The 22,703-nt window shown below is 42.9% G+C and overlaps 1 protein-coding gene across 1 annotated transcript in view; it reads right to left on the bottom strand.

Moving 5' to 3' along the window:
* dip2bb (disco-interacting protein 2 homolog Bb) overlaps nt 1-20,025 on the bottom strand; it is a 65,949-nt gene extending 45,924 nt beyond the window's left edge. Inside the window, exon 1 of the mRNA XM_033965895.2 lies at nt 19,928-20,025. Coding sequence (XP_033821786.1) covers nt 19,928-20,012 — 85 coding nt within the window. The 5' untranslated portion in view covers nt 20,013-20,025. The remainder of the gene's footprint in view (nt 1-19,927) is intronic.
* Between the last annotated feature and the right edge of the window lie 2,678 nt (nt 20,026-22,703).

Raw genomic sequence — 22,703 nt, 5'->3', positions numbered from 1 at the left:
GAAAGGAAAGAGGAATAGGAGGAGAGAGGGAGGGCATCGAGAGATAGATAGATAGAAAAGAGGAGAGAGAAACAGGAGTGCTCTGGACCAAGCTTCAAACCAGCTCCACCTCAGTCCACGTTTATTTTTCTGCACTAACGCTAACGCTAACGTGGCTAACCTCTCCATAAGTAATGCATGAACGCCAGAGTTAGCATCGCGCTGTCATGTGCTGTATTTTTAGCTCGCGTGAAACGGCATTTTGACTGAGGAAAGAAACAGAGAACGAAACACCAGAGGGGGAGGGGCCAGAGGGGGGAGGAGCCAGAGCCACAAATCAAAGTATCTCCATCTGCTATTTCACATCCACATATTTTTATGATCTGCAAAGGAAGTGCAAATGTGGCGCCATGGAAACACAATAGAGGAAACGAGATGGAAGGTATATGAGATTTATGGGAAACACAATTATATTTTATTATGTCATGAAAGTAATAAACCTTGTAATCTTCTACAAAGGCTTTTTGATGAGACACTTTAAAGGCCATGCACCAGTATATTTGAGCTAAATGTGTCTGTATATGTTGTATAAGCAGCTCTTGGTTGTGTGTGCTGTTTGCGTCTAATTAAAAAGCATTTTATTGTTCGAGCATCAGGAAGAGTGTGTTAGCATGCTAGTTGTTGTGGGAGGAATAACTTTGGACTGCTGCAAACTGTTTAAAATGAACCTCAGCTGGCTCCCCTCAACGAGGAGGAGCAGTGGCTCTACTCTGAGCTCCTCCTGTGTGGCCGAGCTCCTCACCCTATCCCTAAGAGAGCGCCCAGCCACCCTGTGGAGGAAGCTCATTTCGGCTGCTTGTATCTGCGATCTTGTCATTACTCAGAGCTCATGACCATAGATGAGGGTAGGAACGTAGATTGACCATTGAATCGAGAGCTTTGCCTTTCAGATCGGCTTCTTCTTCACCACAGCAGTCCAATACAGCGACCGCATCACTGCAGACGCTGCACCAACTGTCAATCTCACGCTCCCTCACTCGTGAACAAGACCCTGAGATACATGAACTCCTCCACTTAAGAGACTCACCACCCACCCGCAGAGGACAAGCCACATTTTTCAGGATGAGAACCATGGCCTAGGATTTGGAAGATTGGAAGACATTTTTTAAAATTTGCACTAAAATGACTACACGACGCTGCCGAATCCTACAAGTATCACCGTTTAAGAAAATAAAACAGGAGAAGGAAGTGCGTACATCACAGTGGAGGTTAAACAGGGGTAGATAGGCAAAATCGCATCTTGAAAATAAGAGGTTAAAGATTACTCAAACATGAATCACTCCAATTACAACTTCAGAGGCTCAATGAGAAGAAACGACTAGAACACATGTGTCAGACTCAAGGCCCAAATGTGGCTCGCCACGTCATTTTATGTGGCCTGTTACAAGGAAAATTAAAAGGTATGACTGTGTTAAAATGTCAGTTTATCAGGAGATACCCAGTTACACATCCATATATATATATAAAATTAATTAATTAACAAGATAAAAAAGTTGTCACATTAATTTTACATTCCATGTTGTTATATGTTGCATTACGATTTCGCTGATGTGGCTCTCGGTGAAAATGTGTTTGACACCCCTGGACTAGAACATGGTTTAAAGATCTGAAAAGCATCTCTCTTTCTCTGCCAAGCCTTTCGTCTCACAGCCCTCTCTCCTCTTTGCCTTTCCTCTCCCTTTATCTCTGCCTCAATCTCTTTGTCTCTCTTTGTCTATCCCTCTCTTTCCGGACGCTCTCCCCTTTCTCTCTCTCCATCTATTACTCTCCTCGCAGTCTCTTTGTCTATCCCTCTCTTTCCTGTTTCCCTCTCCCCTTTCTCTCTCTCGCCGTCTGTTTCCGCTCCCTATTCTCCCTTTTTCTCTCTCTCCACATCACTCTGTCTTTCCCTCTCTCTTCATCTATCCCTCTCTCGTTCCTCTGTCTCTCTCCTCTCTCTCCATCTATCTCCTCTCCCTTTTCTCCCTTTCTCTCTCCACCTCACTCTGTCTTTCCATCTCTCTTCATCTATCCCTCTCTCATTCCTCTGTCTCTCTCCTCTCTCTCCATCTATCTATCTCCTCTCCCTTTTCTCCCTTTCTCTCTCCACCTCACTCTGTCTTTCCCTTCCTCCCTCTCTCTTTCTCTCTATTTCTGCCTCTCCTCCTTTAACTCTCTCTCCTTCTTGCTCTCTTGTTTCATTTTCCCAAAGGCTCTGGTTCAGAATAGTAATTAGTGTCTGACCTGTATTTCCCAGAATGCTTTGTTTGTTCTGAGGGAAACATTTGTGGACACCTGCTCCAAACCGTGACCCAAACACATGTGAGTCTGAGGTGGAACAGAGGCCACGCAACTGTTGGTCTGGAGCCGATCTGTTGGAAAATCCAGCGTCTTCAAGCAATCAACGGTGGGAATTTCACGAAAACAACAACGGACACAGACATTTTACAGAGAAACTACAGACTGTTTATATAAATCAGTGGTTCTCAAATAGTGGTGAGAAAAGGGGGGCATAGGGCAGTGAACAAGAAACACTTTTGCTAAAGAGACACTAGACCGGTGTCTGCTGTGTCTGAAAATGTTGTCAGTGGACAGTATGAAGCCAAATAAGTTAAGACCTCACCTCATTACACCTCAGTCACGCTGATAAGACGCTGGAGTTTTTTCAGCGTAAATGTGCCAAATATTGCCAATAATTATCCCGCTTTGTAAATGTCACTTAAAGCAGCGAGCACTGAGCATCATGTAAGGTACCAAATTGCTAAATTACTTGTTTTAATTTGATATTTATTTAATTTTAATGTATTATTTTGATATTTATTTAATTTTAATTTATTCATTTGATGTTTATTTAATTTTATTTTTTTATTTGATATTTAATTAAATGTCATTATATCATTTCATTTATTTTATTTTACGTATTTTCAGATCACCACATCCCATGATTTCACTGGGCGGCCATGTTTAGACCCCGGAGCTTCATCTTTCTCTGCTAGTTTTTGAATGGGACTGTCATACACTCACACATGCGTCAGGTGAAAACTCAAGTTAGATTCTATTTTCAAAAATTAAAAATGTCTAAAAAACTCATGTAAAAGCCGCAGGTTCACACAGAGCTGACATGTCGCTGTGTTTTCTATTGACCTAATGCCGTGTTATGATGGTCCTGGGTCTGTTCTGTTCATTTAAAAACATCTGAAATATGAACAAGAGACAAACAGAATATAACTTTTACAGAAGAACGAGGGCCTGGTTTTCCCATGATGCACCATTCCCTCGACCCAAATCATTCCCTCTAAATATATATAGCTCCTCGCTCTCTATTTTCTTTTTTCTCTTTCCCTGTCCTTCTTATCTCTCCCTTTCTTTCTCTCTCTGTCCATGTCCTTCTCATCCCTCTCTCTCGTTCTCTCTTTCCCTATCCTTCTTATCTCTCCCTTTCTTTCTCTCTCTGTCCATGTCCTTTTCATCCCTCTCTCTCGTTCTCTCTTTCCCTGTCTTTCTCATGTCTCTGCCTCTTTCTCTCTTTCCCTGTCCTTCTCATCTCTCTGTCTCTTTCTCTGTCCTTCTCATCCCTCTCCTTACTCATCCCTCTCATCCCTTTCTCTCTCTTTCCCTGTCCTTCTCATCCCTCCCTGTCTTTCTTTGTCCGTCTCATCCCTTTCTCTCATTCTCTCTCTTTCCCTGTCCTTCTCATCCCTCTCTCTTTCTCTCCTTCCTTGTAATTCTCATCCCTCTCTCTCTCATCTTGTCTCTCTTCACCTCCTCTCCCTCGCTCACTGTATTTCTCTCTTCCTCTCTCATTCTCTCCCCCTCTCTCTTTTTCTCTCTCCCTGTCCTTCTCATCCATCTCTGTCTTTCTCTCTCTCTCCTCATCTCCATTTCTTTTTTCTCTCACTCTATGTCTCTCTCCTTTCATTCCCTCCTCCCTCTCCCCCTCGCTCTCTCTTTCTCACACCCTTTCTCACCCTTTTCTCTCTCTTCATCCCTCTCTCCTGTAAATGACTGATCTCTGAGGGCTTTCCTCCACACACAGGAGAGAACACCAGGCTTTTTAAGGACAAATATATGGAGGATTTTAAAGCTCTACTATGTAACTTTTCCGGTGGGGGGTCTGCTGCTGCTCGTTAGGCCGGATCACTTTCAGCGAGAGCCGTTTCAAATGAATGTTTAGAACTTCAGCCGACTCAGCCAGCCAGGTTAATGAGCAAGACACCTCACTCATATATTCTACTTTACCGGAAGGGCATCTGACGTAAACGATATTAATACAACAGCCACTCCCAGTCAAATCTACACGTATAAATCACATGCTGAGGGAAACGTCTCTCAGTGAAACCAGACGCACGTTTTATGGCTCCACACGTGTAAAAAGACGAGTCTGAGCCTGTTCCTGCCCCGAGGTCCTAACTGACAGAAGAGAGGGATCACAACAGACGACAACAAAGAGCCAAAGGAACGCAACGCTCACGTTCAGACCAGGAAAACCGGATCATGGCCCAGTCCGATTTGAACTGGATTCTTAAAATACATGTAAACACGGAGCTTGGACTGGGGCTGTGAGCTGAATCTCCTGAATGTTATAAACACATCTGGAGTTTTTAATTTTCTTTTTCAATTTTTTCTCCTCAAAAGCAAAATAAAAATGTCTTTCAGTATTGATTCATGGACATAAATAAGACAACTTCAAGTGCCCAATTTAATCCTAAAAATATCACAATCGGCTCCTGACCTCATGTTTTTACTGACAGAACTTAACCTCATGTTTTTACGCAAGAATTTAACCTGAGCCTGACTCAAGTTATCTGCCTTTGTGCAACGGCTCACAGAACTTAACCACTGAAAAAATAAAATAATAATAAAAAATGTTTAAAAAATGAACCAATCATCTCAGAATAAGTCTGTGCTGTCTGTATCCCATTAGAAAGGACGGACAACGGATGGAAACGAACCTTTGTCTATAATCCACTGTGTTTACATTCATGTTGCATCATGTCTGTTCATTTAGCATTAACCCAGTCAAATAAATTAATAAAATAAATAAAAGCATTTTATTGTCCTATAATCAAGAAGTGCACTGTTGGCAAACTAGTTGTTTTAATACTAATGGAAGTATCTGGGATATGCTGTTTACATAGGCACTGATAAACCTGGACCCATATCCCTGTGGACATGATCCAGTGGAGTATCCCGGTTTCTTGACTTATGCTTAAAGTGATATATTCAGTGAACCAAGGAAAAATATAAACAGCCATGAGACACTGTGTTTTAAATTCACACTTTACAATAAAGTTCCTACTCTTCCTCTTCATTATGAGCTGAAGACGAGAGGTCGTGGAGTCTTGGTACATCCTTTAAACATCCTGGGCCTGTCCTCGTCTCTGACTCCAGGGACCAGTGGATGGAGGGACGGAGCCAGGAATGCTGGGAGAAAGTAGTCCTGATAGAGTTCACTGACCGCTGCCATGTTTGTTTGTCTTTTAGACCCATGTGCACTTATATACAGCTACAATAATCCAGTTTCTCATAACCGGGATAATGGCTTATTCGTAATATTGAGACCTGGATACTGCGTTTAAATGCACCATGACAAAACCAGGATATTCAAAACACCAGATCATAACTGGCACACTCAAATGAAACATGTAAACGCACTCAGTGAAATGAATTACAGTGAAGAGTTAGGATGCTATGAATGTGACCTCTGCAAACTATTTAAAATCAACTAACTCTATGTTTTTACTATTTTTAAGGCTGGAAAAATCAACACCTTTAAAGCTAGAAATCCCCACACAGGTCTAAACCCGATATGAACTTATTTGGACATCTTAAAGAGTGCTAATCACCTGGATTCTTGTTCTTGTGTAAAGATGAGGTGTTACAGTTTCTGCCATGTCCCAGGTAAAGTACCTCCTCTTTAACCCTGTGTGTAGCTCCGCCCTCTCCTCCTGTTTCTCTACAGTCGTTTGTGAGTCGGGCTCTGGGTGTGTCCCAGGTCAGAGACTGACTCAGGTTTCACTCCTCACAGTTTAAACAACTCCACAAGCCTCCAACAGAAGCCTCCACCACCACAGCTCCTCAACAAGCCTCCACCACAAGCCTCCACCACCACAGCTCCTCAACAAGCCTCCACCACACAGCTCCACAACAAGCCTCCACCACACAGCCTCCACCACACAGCTCCATAACAAGCCTCCACCACACAGCTCTACAACAAGCCTCCAACACACAGCCTCCACCACACAGCTCCTTTATGCATATATTCTTTAGGCATATTTAGAAAAAGAAAATCTTGGCTTGAGTTTTAAGGCCAACTGTCAATCTGCTAAAAAGAGCAAATATCAGCCCGATATATCAACCACCCAATATATCGGCCTGTCTCATAGACTGTGATCTATGAGACAGGCTCCAATTCACTTTCTGTGTAAAAAATGTGTTGCCTCTCTCTGTAACTGTCTTAAATGTTCATATTAACCCGCTCTACGTGATCCTGGTGGTTTTATTTATCTACTGTGTCTGTAGATCAAGATATGAACATTAATAACAGACAAATCAGGCGCCTTCTTTCCCTGATGTTGCTCCTGCTAGTGTTAGCAACAGGTTTGATTGACAGCGTTGCTAAGCACCCGCTCCCTGCTAAACCAACGGTGTGGGCTGGAAGGGGCGTTACCTTCAACAGCCTCAATCCTGATTGGTGCTTTTGTTGCTATGATACTTGCGGTCAGAACTGGGCTCCAAATTGGCCCCTATAACCACTAGCCTTGATGAATTTCATTTGGCTGGAGCTGAACGCTGTGGGTGAAATTCCAGATATATTTGTTTTTTCGTTGTTTTATGCTCCTCCTCCTAACGAAATAAATCTGAACAAAATGACTGATATTCTCTTACATAAAGCAGAGTGAGAGCTGCTGCGTGAGCCGAGGTTATTAATAAACTCTATTTACACATTTGTAATTAGACAGGTTATAAACAGCAGAGGGAGTTGCCAGGTCTGCGGTTTTCCAATGGAATTGTGGAAAGGAATTCTGCAGGTTTGTCCAGAAGTGTTTTCCATGTAAAAGTATTGATTTTAGAATAGTCCCATTGAAACACCTGAATATCAGTGATACCTCATCATATCCAAAGCCTTCAGCCTTCAGCGCTCTGTGGAACTCGTATTTGAGCGTGCGAGAGCGGAGGGGGCGGGGCTGTGTCACTGGAGGAGCAATACTTTTATAAATAGAGTGGAAAATCCAGGCGTGCTGTACGTTTCGCAGGTTTGGGGCGTTTTTTCAGAAGCTCTTGTGTGGGATGGGTCACTGAGACCTGGCAACCTTGTGTGCTGCTCTAGACTCTGAGAGACAGAACAGACATTATTTTAGAGGAGCACTGTGGAACTTCTCTGATGGATGGTTCAAAAAATTCATGTCTCCAGGAAGATGCTACTGCTTTGCCTAGAATGTTCCACAGTATGAAATTTTACTCATCTCCATGGAAACAAGCAAATGATGCCATTTATTTTTACCAATAAAAACGCAAGAGGCAAATGAATAAATGTTGCATAAGTTTGAATATATTCCACACTGTGGAATATTCAAAGCAAGAACAATACAGGATATGACTTATACGTATATATTATTAAAAAATTGTGGGATTTTTTTTTTTTTTTTTGCTCAAAATGACCTTAATAACGTTGCATTGATAGTGTGAGGAGGTTCGCCTCTCCACAGATCTAAACTGTAACTTAGCATGTTGGTATCACCTGCTCATCTCCATGGAGACTGATTAGTTTAATGTAATCTTCTGCGCAAAACAATATCATTTCCATAGAGACAAACAGATGGTAGACCCTTCACCAGAAATGTTACATAGTGTATCTTTAGTGTTACTGCAGGAGCTTCCTCATCTCAAACTGACCTGGAGTTGGGTTTTGTTTCATTCACACATGTTTAACACACAAACCCTCTACCTAACTAAAGGTGAAAGGTAGATGTTAACTTGAAAACTACCACTTCATGACATCACAAGGTGGAACAGACCATTTTGAGCTTTGGAGATGTGACAGACTAATAATAAAGTGTTACTCAAACATGTGAATGAAACAAAACACAATTCCAGGTCTGTTTTTGAGGAGGAAACAGCATTAGAACATGACTTAAAGCTCACAAGAGTCAGTTTTGTGTGATATAGAACCTTTAAATCCACCTGTCACTCACTTGGAGCTGACCAATAGGAGGAATGGGCAGAGTAAGTTTGAGCATTGAGCTGCGTAAAAAAAAAAAAAAGAATCTTTTTTTTATGGTTTAAAATCAATTTAAAAATCACAATGCACAATGAGTTCTACTGTACTTCTCACTCAGGTTTTACAATGAGAGAACATGACTCAGTTTGGGACGCCCCCGTAACCAAACATAAAGCTATATTTAGGCACATTTGTGTGAGCTGACACCAGTGATACCCCCATCCCCCTCCCTCCGTCTCTCTCGCTCTCTTTCTCTCGGTTATAGTAACTTAATCTGTGTCAAACTCAAATGTTTTGTGTTGCCACATTTTTCAGCGATTTCCAGCGCACCGGTCACCGTCTGCTGTGCCTGATGCTGCCGCTCCACTGACAGCTGCTTATCACACTTTCTCATGAATATCTCTTACATGGCAACCACAATCCCTCCTTTTGTCCCCAAAGACATTATTAAATATAGTGTGTTTTCTGTTCCCATGTGTTATATCTGTGTAATCCCTCAGTGTCTAGTGGGTTCATACTGGTCCAAACCAGGTCTACAGTTCTAGACCAGGTCTAAACTAGGACTAAACCATGTCTAAACCAGGTCTAAACCACGACTAAACCAGGTTTAAACCAGGACTAAACTAGATCTAAACTAGGTCTAAACTAGGACTAAACCGGGTCTAAACTAGGACTGAACCAGGTCTAAACCAGGACTAAACCAGGACTAAACTAGGTCTAAATCAGGTCTAAACTAGGACTAAACTGGGTCTAAACTAGGACTAAACTAGGTCTAAACCAGGTCTACACTAGGACTAAACCGGATCTAAACTAGGACCGAACCAGGTCTAAACCAGGACTAAACCTGGACTAAACCAGAACTAAACCAGATCTAAACCAGGACATAATTAGGTCTATAGGTAATTCTTATAGGCCTTATTATTTGGTTCTAAATTGAGCTCATCTTAGTCCTGACTTGGTTTGTGGACTTGGTTTGGTCCTGTCTTAGTCCTGGATTAGTCTGACCCCTCAGCTTCTAAACTCTCCAAATGCATTATTGGTCCTGTTGAAATAAAAATGGTGCATTGTGGGTATTTAACGTGAGGGTTTTTCCACACATGTTTGAATGGGGCTGATTCTTCTGGGTCTATTGTTTCTTATATGTTGTGGACGAGTGTCAGCTCCGCCCACTCGAACCTCTCCACTGTCGACACAAAGAGCCACTGAAGCATCACACACTGATTTATACTAAGAGGACTCCAGAGAGAGGAGGAAGAGGAGGAAGAAGAGGAGGAAGAGGAGAGGAGGAAGAAGAGGAGCATCACACACTGATTTACACTCAGACAAATCCAGAGAGAGGAGGATGAGGAGGAGGAGGAGGAGAGAGCAGAGGAGGAGAAGGGGAGCATCACACACTGATTTATACTAAGAGGAATCCAGAGAGAGGAGGATGAGGAGGAGGAGGAAGAGGAAAAGGAAGAGGAGGAGGAGGATGGGGAAGAGGAAGAGGAGGAGGAGGAGGAAGAAGAGGAGTATCACACACTAATTTACACTCAGACAAATCCAGAGAGAGGAGGATGAGGAAGCAAAGGAGGAAGAGGAGGAAGAGGAGGATGAGAAGAAAGAGAGAGAAGAGGAGGAGGGAGCAGAGCATCACATTGTACTTTGTCATGAAATATTCAAAAGGTAAAAGCACAAAAGTTGAACCTGATCATTTCAGTGACTCGCCCCAGGACCTCAGTGTGTTACAACAAAAACCTGCATTTGATCAACATCATCTGAGCTGCTCCATTTTGTCTGTCGTATATTGTCTTACAGAAGGTTGTGATGTCATTTGAAACTCGCCAATAAAAAGTCACTATACAAACCACTGCTGTAGCCACAGCTGCCCTGGACAGACTGACAGAAGCCTGGCTGCCAATCTGCACCATCGGCCCCTCCAACCACCAACCACACACACACACAAGTCTGTGTGAGTGTCTCAAGACACAACAACAGAACTCGGGAATCAATCCTCCAACCTTCTAGCTACTCCTGAAATCAGACATAAATCAGGGTTGCACCAGGACAAAACCAGGACAAAACCAGGACAAAACCAGGACAAAACCAGGACAAAACCAGGACAAAACCAGGACAAAACCAGGACAAAACCAGGACAAAACCAGGACAAAACCAGGACAAAACCAGGTCTAAGCTTGGTCTAAACCAGGTCTAAACCAGGTCTAAACCAGAACTATGATCATTTTAAAGATTCAAGCCAAACCCAGGAGAAAGTTGATGATCCAGTCGTTTTGTTTTGCAGTTTTCATTATAAAGAAACATGTCCGTTTTGTTTGTGATGATGTCATTTATTCAAATCTCTTTAAACAACCAACAACAACTTCCTGTTTGTGACTTTTACAGCGATGACGGGGTTAAACTGAATGACCAGTGTCCAGTCTGCAGCACAGAGAGAGAAATGATAGAGGGATGAGGGGGAGGAAGAGAGGGAGTGACACAGGGCAAGAGGGAGAGGGAAAAGAGGAAAACAATACATTGAGAGGGAAATGAAAAGAGGAAGAGAATGAGGGCAGAAGAAGAAGAGAGGAGAAAGGGAGAGAGGAGAGAAAGAGGGAGAAGGGGTAAGTGGGAGAGAGAAAGGGATGGGGCTAGAAAGGGGAGAAAGAGAGACAAGTTTTGAGAGAGATGGAGAGGAAAGACGAGATAAGGTGAAAGAAAGAGAAATGAGAAAAAGAGGAGGGAAGAGCGAAGGAGGGAGATAGAGAAAGAGAAAGAAAAAACAGAGAAAAAGAGCAGCGTGAAAGAGACGGACAGAGAAAGAGTGAGAGAGAGGGATAGAGGGAGGTAGACAAAAACAGAGGAGAGGTGGACAGGGAGAGAAAGAGAAAAAGAGAGAGGGATAGAGAGAGAAACACAGAGAAAGAGGGAGGTAGAGATGTACAGAGGAGAGAGAGAGAAAGAGAGAGAAAGAAATAGAGGGAGACAGAGAGAGAGAGGGATAGAGGGAGGTAGAGAGGAGCCGGGCAGATTACATTGTGCATGTGGATCTAGGTCACAGAGCATCAGGGGGCGACCCATTGCTGCTGAGGCCGATTCTGTGACATCACTTCCTGTTCCCATCCGGATCTGTTTACCTGATCTGTAACAGCAGAAATCAGTGCTAACACAAAGCTAAAACAGGGCTTAAACAGGACTAAACCAGGACTAAGACAGGGCTAAAACAGGTCTACATCAAATGCAAACAGGTTGAAATCAGGACAAAAACAGGTAGAAACTTCAGTGCCAAAACCAGCTCTAAACCAGGACTCATCCAGGACTTGGCAGTGCGTAAATCAAAATAGGGAGGGCATCTGACACACAAGGAGGGCATCTGACACACCGGGAGAACATCTGACACACAGGGAGGGCATCTGATACACAGGGAGGGCATCTGACACACCGGGAGAACATCTGACACACAGGGAGGGCATCTGATACACAGGGAGGGCATCTGACACACAGGGAGGGCATCTGACACAGAAAGGGCATCTGACACACAATGACATTTCAGAACATGCTTGTACGAGACATTTTGTTTGTGGAGAGCTGCATCATTTGCGTTTTGCTAATTGATTCGTTGAGATGATGGTTTCGATGGAGTTGTGATAGACACAGAAAAGCTTCACTGCACAAAAACCAAACAGTCCGTCTCTGTTTCCCTGATGTTTGAACTGAAGCGTGAGCGTTATATAACAGAACGCCACAGCCCCACGCCGCAGAAACACAAGGAATGAATTATTGAGCAGAGAGAGAGTGCTCTTTCTCTCTCTCTCTCTTTCTCTTCTCTGTCAGTGCTCTTTCTCTCTCTCTCTTTCTCTTCTCTCTGTGTCAGTGCTCTTTCTCTCTCTTTCTCTTTCTCTCCTCTCTGTCAGTGCGCTTTCTCTCTCTCTCTTTCTCTTCTCTCTGTGTCAGTGCTCTTTCTCTCTCTCTCCTCTCTCTGTCTTTCTCTCCTCTCTCTGTGTCAGTGCTCTGAGGTCTCTCTCTCTCCTCTGTTTCTCTCTCCTCTTTCTCTCTCTTTCTCTCTCTTCTGTGTCAGCGCTCTGAACTCTCACTCTCTATCTTTAGCTCCTCTCTCTGTGTCAGTGCTCCTCTCTCTCTTCCCTTTCTCTCTCTCTTTTCTCTGTGTCAGTGCTCTGAACTCTCTTTCACTCTTTCTCTCCTCTCTGTCAGTGCTCTGAGCTCTCTCTTTCTCTCCTCTCTGTGTCAGAGCTCTGAACTCTCTTTCACTCTTTCTCTCCTCTCTCTGTCAGTGCTTTGAGCTCTCTCTCTCCTTTCTTTCTTTCTTTCTTTCTCTCTCTCCTCTCATCATTGCTCTGGGCTCTCTCTTCTCTCTCTCTGTGTCAGTGCTCCTTTCTCTCTCTCTCTGTCAGCACCTTTTCTCTCTTCTTTCTCTGTCTTTCTCTCCTCTCTCTTTCTTTCTGTGTCAGATGGTGAATACAGAATCTCATTTGAAAGCGACAGGTGGAAGACAATAACAATACACCTTTATTTGACGAAACACAAGAGGCTCTGGAGAAAATGACCAATGTCAGGCTCATGGACCAGAGAGGAGGACGAAGAGAGGAGGAGGAGAGGAGGAGGAGAGGAGGAGGAGAGGAGAAGGAGAGGAGAAGGAGTGGAGGAGGAGTACAGAGGAGGAGTGCAGGAAGAGTGGAGGAGTGGAGGCCCTTGTTTGTTTTATTTCTTTTTGAATCCATTTGTCAGTTCCATACACTTCTGTGTCTGACTTGACTCATTTGTAAATGTCCAATCAGCAGGTGGTCTGGTTGTGCATGTGGTCTGGGTGTGTAGTCTGGTTGCTCAGGTGGTAGTCTGGTTGTGCAGGTTTTCTGGTTGTGTAGTCTGGTTGTGCAGGTGGTGTGGTTGTGTTGCCTGGTTGTGTAGTCTGGTTGTGCAGGTGGTGTGGTTGTGTTGCCTGGTTGTGTAGTCTGGTTGTGCAGGTGGTGTGGTTGTGTTGCCTGGTTGTGTAGTCTGGTTGTGCAGGTGCCCGGTGGGCATCAGCGTTGTCACGATCGTAAAATTTCAAACTCGATTTCGATACTAAAACATAGACTCAACACCGATTTTGATTTCTAAATGATCATTTTAGACAATATTCTAATTTACAACTCAAAATAATAGTATTTGTTCATTACACCATGTGATCTTGAACTAGTTCTGATCAACCTCAAGATCCAACTGTTCAGGAGAGGTCAAATTAACTCCAATCATGTGACTTTTCCAGTCTTCAGTCGTTCCTCACTGCTTCCTGCCCGTCGCTCTTAGGCTTGTCTGACGTGTTTGACTCCTCACTTCCTCTTGTGTGCGCCTGGTCTCGTCTGATTGGCTGTTATTGATCATGTGTTTGGTGCAGTTATAGTGAGCAGTGGTCAAAGCTATAGATCAATTATTTTGTCTGAACCTGAGAGACACACACATACACACAGAGAGACACACACACACACACCCACGCATGCACAGAGACACACACTCAGTCACTCACTCACACACACACAGATACACAGATATTTGCATAAGCAGCTCTTGAGGTCAAAATAAGTGCAGCGTTCTGTCTGCATCTAATCAGAAACCATTTTGTAGCCCGAAAATCAGGTAGTGTGTGGTTGCAGGCTTGTTGTTGTGAATTTTACTGTCTCTGCAAAACTTCACACTGGTTTCATTCTGAGAGCTCTTACAAGCACATCACTTGGGATAATCATAAGGTAAGAGAGGGTTTAAAATGAACTAATTCTGTTTTTCAGGTTTTAAGATGTTAAAAATGAGGTACGGCGCCTTTAATAACACAAAAACATACACAGTCTGTTCTCTGTTCATTGCATCATATTCACCCTGTTTAAATCCCATATATGGATCAAAAGCTGTGTTGCTATAGAAACAACCCCCCTCTCTCCTCCTCCTCTTCCTCCTCTTCCTCTCTCACACATTTACAGTAGGTCCAGTGAGCCCCATATGCTAAAGCCTCGTCTTCATCGCTGCGTTTAAACTGGTCTGTACTCAGCTGTTAAAGCCATTACAGAAGAAACACAAGAGCAGCCGTCCATATAACTGCAGCCTATTGTGTCATACAGAGGATTATACAGGACGAACCATCACACATGTGTGATAATACAGAGGAGGAACCACTCACACATGTGCGATAACAGTTTAGAATGTTTGATTTGACACTATGATAAACGAAGTCTACAATACTGCATTGTAAGCACTTCTTTACTCTCATGTGGCAGTCATAATAAAGTCAGTAGGGTTCTCAAAAGTATCAAAAATCAGATACTAATCGATGCTAAAACTAGTAACGAAACTAGACACTCATTTGAGCAGGTATCGATACTAAAAAAGGTCCATTTGCACAACAGAAATAAACATTTCCTGAATATGTTTAGAATGAACTTGAGCTGCATAAGTATAAGACACATAGACTAGTATAAAGAAGTGGACTAAGTGAGTGTGACGTCACCTGCAGTGTTCAGCTTCAGTCAAATGAAGCTCATCGAGGCTAGAGCAGATATAGGGGTGAATTTGGAGCAGAGATCTGGATTTTGAATTCTGACCCCGAGTATCATAGCAACCAAAGAATCAATCTGGAGCAAGGTTGATGAAGGTAACGCCCCCTCTCGCAGCACCGCTAGTTTAGCAGGGAGCAGGCACTTAGCAACACTGTCAATCAAACCTGTTGCTAACACTAGCAGAAGTGATCTCGGGGAAAGAAGGTGCCTGATTCGTCTATTATCAATGTTCATATCTTGATTTACAGACACAACAGTGAAATAAAAACCCCAGGATCAGGTAGAGCGAGTTAATACGAACATTTTAAGACCATAATGACGAGTCTGACAGCAGCAGTTACAGAGAGAGGGGACACAGTTTTTACACAGAAAGTGAATTGGAGCAAGAAGTGCGCCCATGGTCACTTCCTTTTTGGAACGTGGCGGCTAGCAGCTTAGCTATGTCCATTTATATATACAGTTTATGATCTGACCGCTCAACCAGTGATGTTTATGTCAAGAGCAGGATTCAAACTGCCAACCTTCAGATCAGTGGCCAAATGCTCTACCAACTGAGCCACTGCCTCATATTAACTCTCCTCCACACTGCACTGTCTAAGCGGCCATGACAGTTCTTCTCCGTCCTCTGACTCCTCCGTGTCTAATAATGCCACATACGTCCTGTTCTCGCCTCTGAGAAATCACAATCATGAATCATCTCCCCCCCAAGCGGCGTGGAGACAAATCGACCAATCACGTCGCAGCGCTGACAACAACAGTGAGAGGAGCAGACGAAGAAACAAAACAACAATGTTCCATGTACAGTCATATTAGTTTAAGTTAAAGCTGCACTGTGTAACTTTTCTGTTAGAGGCTCTACAACGTGCTTGTTTCCATGGAGATTACATGGAGTTACTGCTTTGCCTGGAATGTTCCACAATATGACATTAACTAGCAAAGATGTAATTACACATTAGCGCTCAAGATATACCTAAGAAAAACATGTATTCTTGCAATGAGCATGGTCGCCCCTCCACAGATCTGACCTGTAACTTGCCCTGAGAGTGAACCTTTAATGCTGGAGGGTACATTACACAATCTGCTTGTCTCCATGCAAACGTTTAATGCCATAGTGCAGCTTTAACATGACATCACAACATGTTAAAATACACTGAACTGGAGGGAAGAAGTCTATGGTAGTAGTGGTTTATGGTTAATATCTGTGTAATTCCTGGGCCTATCCACATGAAACTGGCCTAATGTTCAGCGTCTTCTCTGTCAGTATAAATAAACTAAAGTCACATGATTTCTCTTAATATCCTCAGCAAATGGAGCCATCATTCAGTCAAAAAGTTGTGATTGTTGCCAACTGAGAGGACTTGAATCCACCCTGTTCTGTTCAGATGTTTATCCATGTTGTAGTCGTTTCTTCTCATTGAGCCTCTGAAGTTGTATTTGGAGTGATTCATGTTTGAGTCATCTTTAATCCACTATTTTCAAGACGCTATTTTGTCGATCAACCCCTGTTTAACCTCCACTTGTACACGCCCACTGTGACGTACACACTTCCTTCTCCAGTTTTATTTTCTTAATCGCTGATACTCGTAGGATTCAGCAGCGTTCGAGTAGTCATTTTGGCACAAATGATAAAAATGTGCTGCTCTAGTGTGATGTGCAGGTGTCCATAGTGGGGCTGACAGCATCGTGAGACACATCAGTTTTCTAACACGGAAGTCAGCGGACTTATTTCTTTTAGTTCTTTCTTTTATATTGTGATTTAAAATGTGTAAATTAAAACTTAATGATCCAGAGAGATGAGAACCATAGAGACACAAGCTCAATAGGACTGAGTTAAAGCCAGTCCCAAATAAATAATTATAAGGGTTCAACGTTTGTGGATTTAAATTAGGATATTTATTTCAAAAACTGTGAAATCATGTCATCAAACGTTCGTCATGAACACAACCTATTAAACCTATTTTAATAAACTCTTGACCTCTGACCTTTACGTTTTAGTTCAGGCAGTGAGCAGCAGAGTAAAGGACAGTCTATGTCTACGGCTCCTTCACAGGACGCCTCAGGGACAGGAGGACTGACCCACTTTTCAAGACGTATAGAAAAATGCTCCATAGACCATGGTTTTATATATATATATATATATATATATATATATATATATATATATATATATATATATATATATATATATATATATATATATATATATATATATATATATATATATATATATATATATATATATATATATATATATATAAAGTGTGTTTATAAAACATGACACGAACCTGTGAACATGAAGGAGCAGCTCCTGTGGAAACTGAGCTGCTGCAAGAAATGCAGAAATACAGAGATCCAATTTAAAAGATCAATACTCCCAACTTGGTCAGGGTTTAGAATTAACAGTGATGGAAAAAGTACTCCATTCTATTATTTGAGGAAAAGTACAGATACAAGAGCTAAAAAAAATACCTGTTTAAAAATGTACTTAATGAGTAAAAAGTAAACGTACTTATAAAGCATCCAATGAAGTGATTTTGATATTCTATCTGTTTTTATTTGTATATTTTTGTTTTGCTCAAATTATGAACGTGTTAAAAATAAAACCCTCACACAGGTCTCACACAATAGCAAAAAATACTTTTACTTTTCAGTCCTGTTCAAAAATGTAGTGGAGCAGAAAGTACAGATACTGCTCTCTAATGTTCTGAAGTAAAAGTAAAAAGTATCTACTGTAAAATGTACTTAATTACATTTATTATTTATCTGTACTTTATTTAAGTACAATACTTTACTATTTTTTATGTTATTACGTTCCACAGCTGAAAAATAAAGATGTACAGCTAAAACTGAAAAATTGTTCAGATGTTTTTTTCTCCACACCAAGCTTTGGGTAATGACCAAGAGGACAAGATCGTGGATACAAGTGGCCGAAATGAGTTTCCTCCGCAGGGTGACTGGACACTCCCTTAGAGAGAGAGGAGAGGGAGCTCTGTCACACAGGAGGAGCTTAGAGTAGAGCCGCTGTTCCTCCATGTGGAGAGGAGCAGATGAGGCTTGGGCATCTGTTCCTGATGCCTCCTGGAGCCTTCCTGGGGAGGTGTTCATGTCCCACTGGGAGGAGGCCCAGGGATGACCCAGGACACGCTGGAGGGACTATGTCTCTCTGCTGGCCTGGGAACACCTTGGGGTCCCACCAGAGGAGCTGGAGGACGTGTCTGGGGTGAGGGAAGTGTGGGAGTCCCTGTTTAGACTGCTGCCCCATAGCCCTGGATAAGGGAAAGAAAATGGGTGGACTAACTATGTATTGTATAGAATATGGTTTTTACTGAACTTTTCCGTATTAACTGCAGTAATGATAAATACAAACTTTAAATGAATAAAGGGGCTGCATGACGAGGACAGTTCAACACAATCTGATTCTGTTCTTTTATAAAACCAGTTGCTCATCATCATCATCATCATCATCATCATGACTCAGAGTCGGAGGTAGGCAAGGTGTTGGAATTCTAACAAAAAAAAATGTAAATAAAACATGAAATAAATGGAGCACAGGTATAACAACACTAACTCCAGCCTGGAACTAAACACAGGCTGCACCAAACCCAACCAGGTCTACGTCAGGACAAAACTGGGCTCAAAGCAGGACCAAAGTATGAAAACACCCCTAAAATATATGAACACAACGGAAATATAAGTTTGATTAAGTTCAAATCCCAGTCTGGAATATGTATCGTTTCCATTGCAATTCCCTGACAACGCCTTGGCTCTACGTCTCCAGATGAGCGAGTGGTTTCTTTAATAGAGCAGCTCACGTCTGTCGGCATCAAACGGACTATTTTAAGACTAACGAGGGTCAAACCAGGACTAATCCCAAACTTATACAGTCAAATGGACCAGTCCAGCCCCGTCTCGAGTCTGTCTGGGTTTGTCACCGTAAACAGTAAAAAACACTGCAATATTATTCAAAGAAACTCTAGCCAACTCGCCTCCACAACATCGCTATTAAAACTGTAATAAACTTAACACAGAAGCAAATAAAGATGCATTGTGGAACTTTTCTGGTACAGCCACCTGGTCACATTTCTATATAGCGCTTTTCCACCTTCAACATCAAGGAACCACTCACACATTCACTCACACGTTCATACACCAGTGTACACACACACACACACACACACACACACACTGGGGGCGAGGGGGGTTAAGTGTCTTGCCCAAGGACATGACGACATCATTCATCTGTGGGAGCTGGAATCGCACCGCCGACCTGTGAATCTGTGGACAAACGCTCCACCAGCTGAGCCACTGTTGCCCATAGCCACCTGCTCGTCTCCGTGGAGATGTTACACGCCTTCCAAAAATTTAACTAAACTATCTCCATGGCAACAAGCAAATGGAGCCACCAGGCGAGTCTGTGGAGAGGCAAGCCTGCTCATGCTGATGGTTCAGTCCTGGCTTCAACCTATTTAGTTCTAATTGCCAATCTCTACTGAACTAAAGGTAAAACACAACTCCAGGTCTGTTTTTGAGGAGGTAACATCATTATAACATGATTTAAAGCTCAAAAGAGTCTATTTTGTGTAATACAGTATAGGACCTTTAACAAGAACAATACAAGATATAGTGCCTTATCATAACACTGTATCAGACTTGTCCTGCAGTAAAGCATGTGAGTTTATTATGTTTTATTAACTACCTCATGAAAGCCTTCTTGTTATGGGTTTTGAAAATTAATGGATGCATGAAGTGCAAAAATAAACAAAAAATAAAGTAAAACAGGTCTGTGGCCAACACTGCAGGAACTATTTACCCAGCTTCAGAATAAACAGAACTGAACAGGCGCAGACAGCACCATAACATCATTATAACATCATTATAACATCACCATAACATCACCATAACCTGCACATATCAGCCTCATGAAGCTAGTTAAAAGCTCATATGATACCCACAATGCACTGCTGAATGATGCGAGAACTATTTGAACTGCAAGTCATGTCATCTCCAAAACCAGGTCAGTGTCCCTATGTTTTCGCTGTCGGATGCCCTAACGCAACTGGAGTCCCTTTTCTCGCTTGTTTCTCGCTGTCTCCGCGTTTACCCGCAGTCTCGCTTCTCTCCACCGCACAAACAGCCGCAAACAAGTCCCAAACCGGCGCTGTCTTACCTTCAGACAGCTCCAGGTCCAGCTCCGCCAGCTGGTCCCTGACCTCTTTAGGCAGCGCCGACAGATCCGCACCGCGCTCGGCCATGGCGCAGGGGCTCGGGCGCAGGGGCACGGGCGCAGGGGCTCGGGCACGGGGGAGCGCGGGGCCGAGGGAGCGCGGAGTCCCGGAGGCGTAAAGAGCGCGGGTCCAAACCGTACAGTCCCAAACGGAGCGGGTCGAGTCTAACTGGAGCAGATCATGGTGTTGTTTTGCAGTTTAGACCATCTCCTCGGCTCCTCTGCACCGCCATGACTGAGGCACCAAGGGAGATGGAGCGGAGGCAGAGTCACGTGACGCAGGAGGATAAAAGGAGACACGGGAGCGCGCGCAAGGCAGGCTCCGTGCGCCCTCTGCGGGACAACGACTGGATTGGAACAGCACTTCGACCATTTATGCGTTGAAAGGAAGGATATATATATATATATATATATATATATATATATATATATATATATATATATATATATATATATATATATATATATATATATATATATATATATATATATATAAAATATAGAAGGAAATATATATATTTGTATATATACATATACACATATATACATATATACACACGTGTATATATCACGTGTGTATATATCTATATATATATATATATATACATACACACACATATATGTATGTATGTGTATGTGCATACATATATATATATGTGTGTGTGGGTGTGTGTGTAGATGTGTGGGGGTGTGTGTGTGTGTGTGTGTGTGTGAAGACCCCGAGATACTTCACTTGAGGCAGAGATTTTCCATCCTCGCGGAGAGAGCAAACCACCTTTTTCCGGTCGAGAACCATGGCCTTGGATTTGGAGGAGCTGATTCTTAACCCAGCCACTTCACACTTGGCTACAAACAGCCCCAGAGCCTGCTGCAGGTCCTGGCTCGATGAAGCCATCGGAACAACATCATCTGCAAATAGCAGAGATGAGATTCTGTGGTTCCCAAACCAGACCACCTCCGGTCCCTGGCTGCGCCTAGAAATTCTGTCCATAAAAACAATGAACAGAACCAGTGACAAAGGGCCGCCCTGGCCCAGCCTTGTCGGCAACGCGAACACAGCTCCTGCTCTGGTCATACAGGGACCAGACAGCCCTTGGCAAAGGGCCCCAGACATGTGGACTGATTGGGCAAACTCTCATCAACCCTCGAGGACCTGAGAGCTGGTCCAGTGTTCCGCAACCGGGACAAAAAACGCACTGCTCCTCCTGAATCAGAGATTCAACTATTGGTCGGCTTCTCCTCTCGAATACCCTGGTATAGACCTTATCAGGAAGGCTGAGGAGTGTGATTCCCCTGTAATTGGAACACACCCTCCAGTCCCCCTTCTTATACAGAGGGAGCACCACCCTGGTCTGCCATTCCACAAGTACTGTCCCCAACCACCATGTGATGCTGCAGTGACGTGTCAGCCAAGACAGCAACATCCAAAGACTTAGGGTACTCGGGACAGACCTCATCCACCCCCGGACCTTTGACACAAAGGATCTTGCCAAACACCTTAGTGACTTCAGCCAGGGTGATGGACGAGTCCGCCTCTGGGTCCCCAGTCTCTGCTTCCTTCTCGGAAGACGTGACAGTAGGATTGAGGAGATCCTCAAAGTATTCCTTCGACCGTCCGACAGCATCCCCAGTCGAGGTCAGCAGCTCTCCGTCTGCACTGTAAACAGTGGTGGTTAAGCACTGCTTCCCCCTCCTGAGGTGTCGGGTGGTTTGCAAAATTTCTTCGAGGCCAGCAGGACTTTAACTGGAAACCCTCAGATCAGTAGACAAACGTTCAACCAACTGAGCCACTGTCACACCCCTTATAGTTTTCCAAGTACCAGCAGATCTTAACCAGGTCTTAAACAGTACTAAACCAAGTCTAAATGAGAACTAAACCAAGTCTAAATGAGAACTAAACCAAGTCTAAATGAGAACTATATCTTTTTTTCTGAAGTTCAAAACAAGGACTAATAGAAAAGGAGGAGAAACAAAAGAAATGTAAGGCATTAGCTTTTTGTAAAGCTAACACAACAGACTATATTAAAGGCACTAAGTAACTTTTAAGGTGTCTTCCAATTTCTTGTCTCCATGGAAACATTATTCAGTTAACCTCCTTGGCTTTTTGTATTCTTTATTTTAGAAGAAAAATACCTTGGGATATGGGGTCTCTTCTCCACAGATCCTGTAACTTGACGATTACCCACTTGTCTCCATGGAGATAGATCAGTTTAATGTCATATTGGAAAACATTTCCAAGCATCATTTCCATGATGAAAAGCACCTTCTGGAGAGTCAGATACAGTTTTTGCTTGTTTCCATTCTTTTATTTTGAATTCTCAGAGATAGCATACGTTCAGACTGTACAAGTTATTCATTTCCAACCCAAATCTCTGCTGCAGACAGTTATGAAAAAAACTTAAAACATGGACAAAACCTTGCAATGACATGAAGGGACCATCTCACAAAAATAAAAATTTAAAAGTAAAAAATAAGGGACAACAGTATGGAAGTTCAGTGAGTTATGAAATACTCAAATCTCAAATGCTGCACATCGCACAAATAGTGTCCAGTTCATCGTACAAGACTCCAGGCGATGTTGTTATAATAATAATAACAATGAGAACCACTCACTCATTTCATAATAAAAAAATATATATTGCACTACTCTTTACTCAAATTCTCAAATGAAACTACCTGGATTATTTCAAACATTGCAAACAACAGTGGCTCTCAGCTC

Source organism: Periophthalmus magnuspinnatus, chromosome 5 (assembly GCF_009829125.3).
Source record: "Periophthalmus magnuspinnatus isolate fPerMag1 chromosome 5, fPerMag1.2.pri, whole genome shotgun sequence".
NCBI classification, from domain to species: Eukaryota; Metazoa; Chordata; class Actinopteri; order Gobiiformes; family Gobiidae; genus Periophthalmus; species Periophthalmus magnuspinnatus.
Note: the sequence above shows the minus strand (reverse complement) of the source record. Positions and strands in the feature narration are given on the sequence as shown.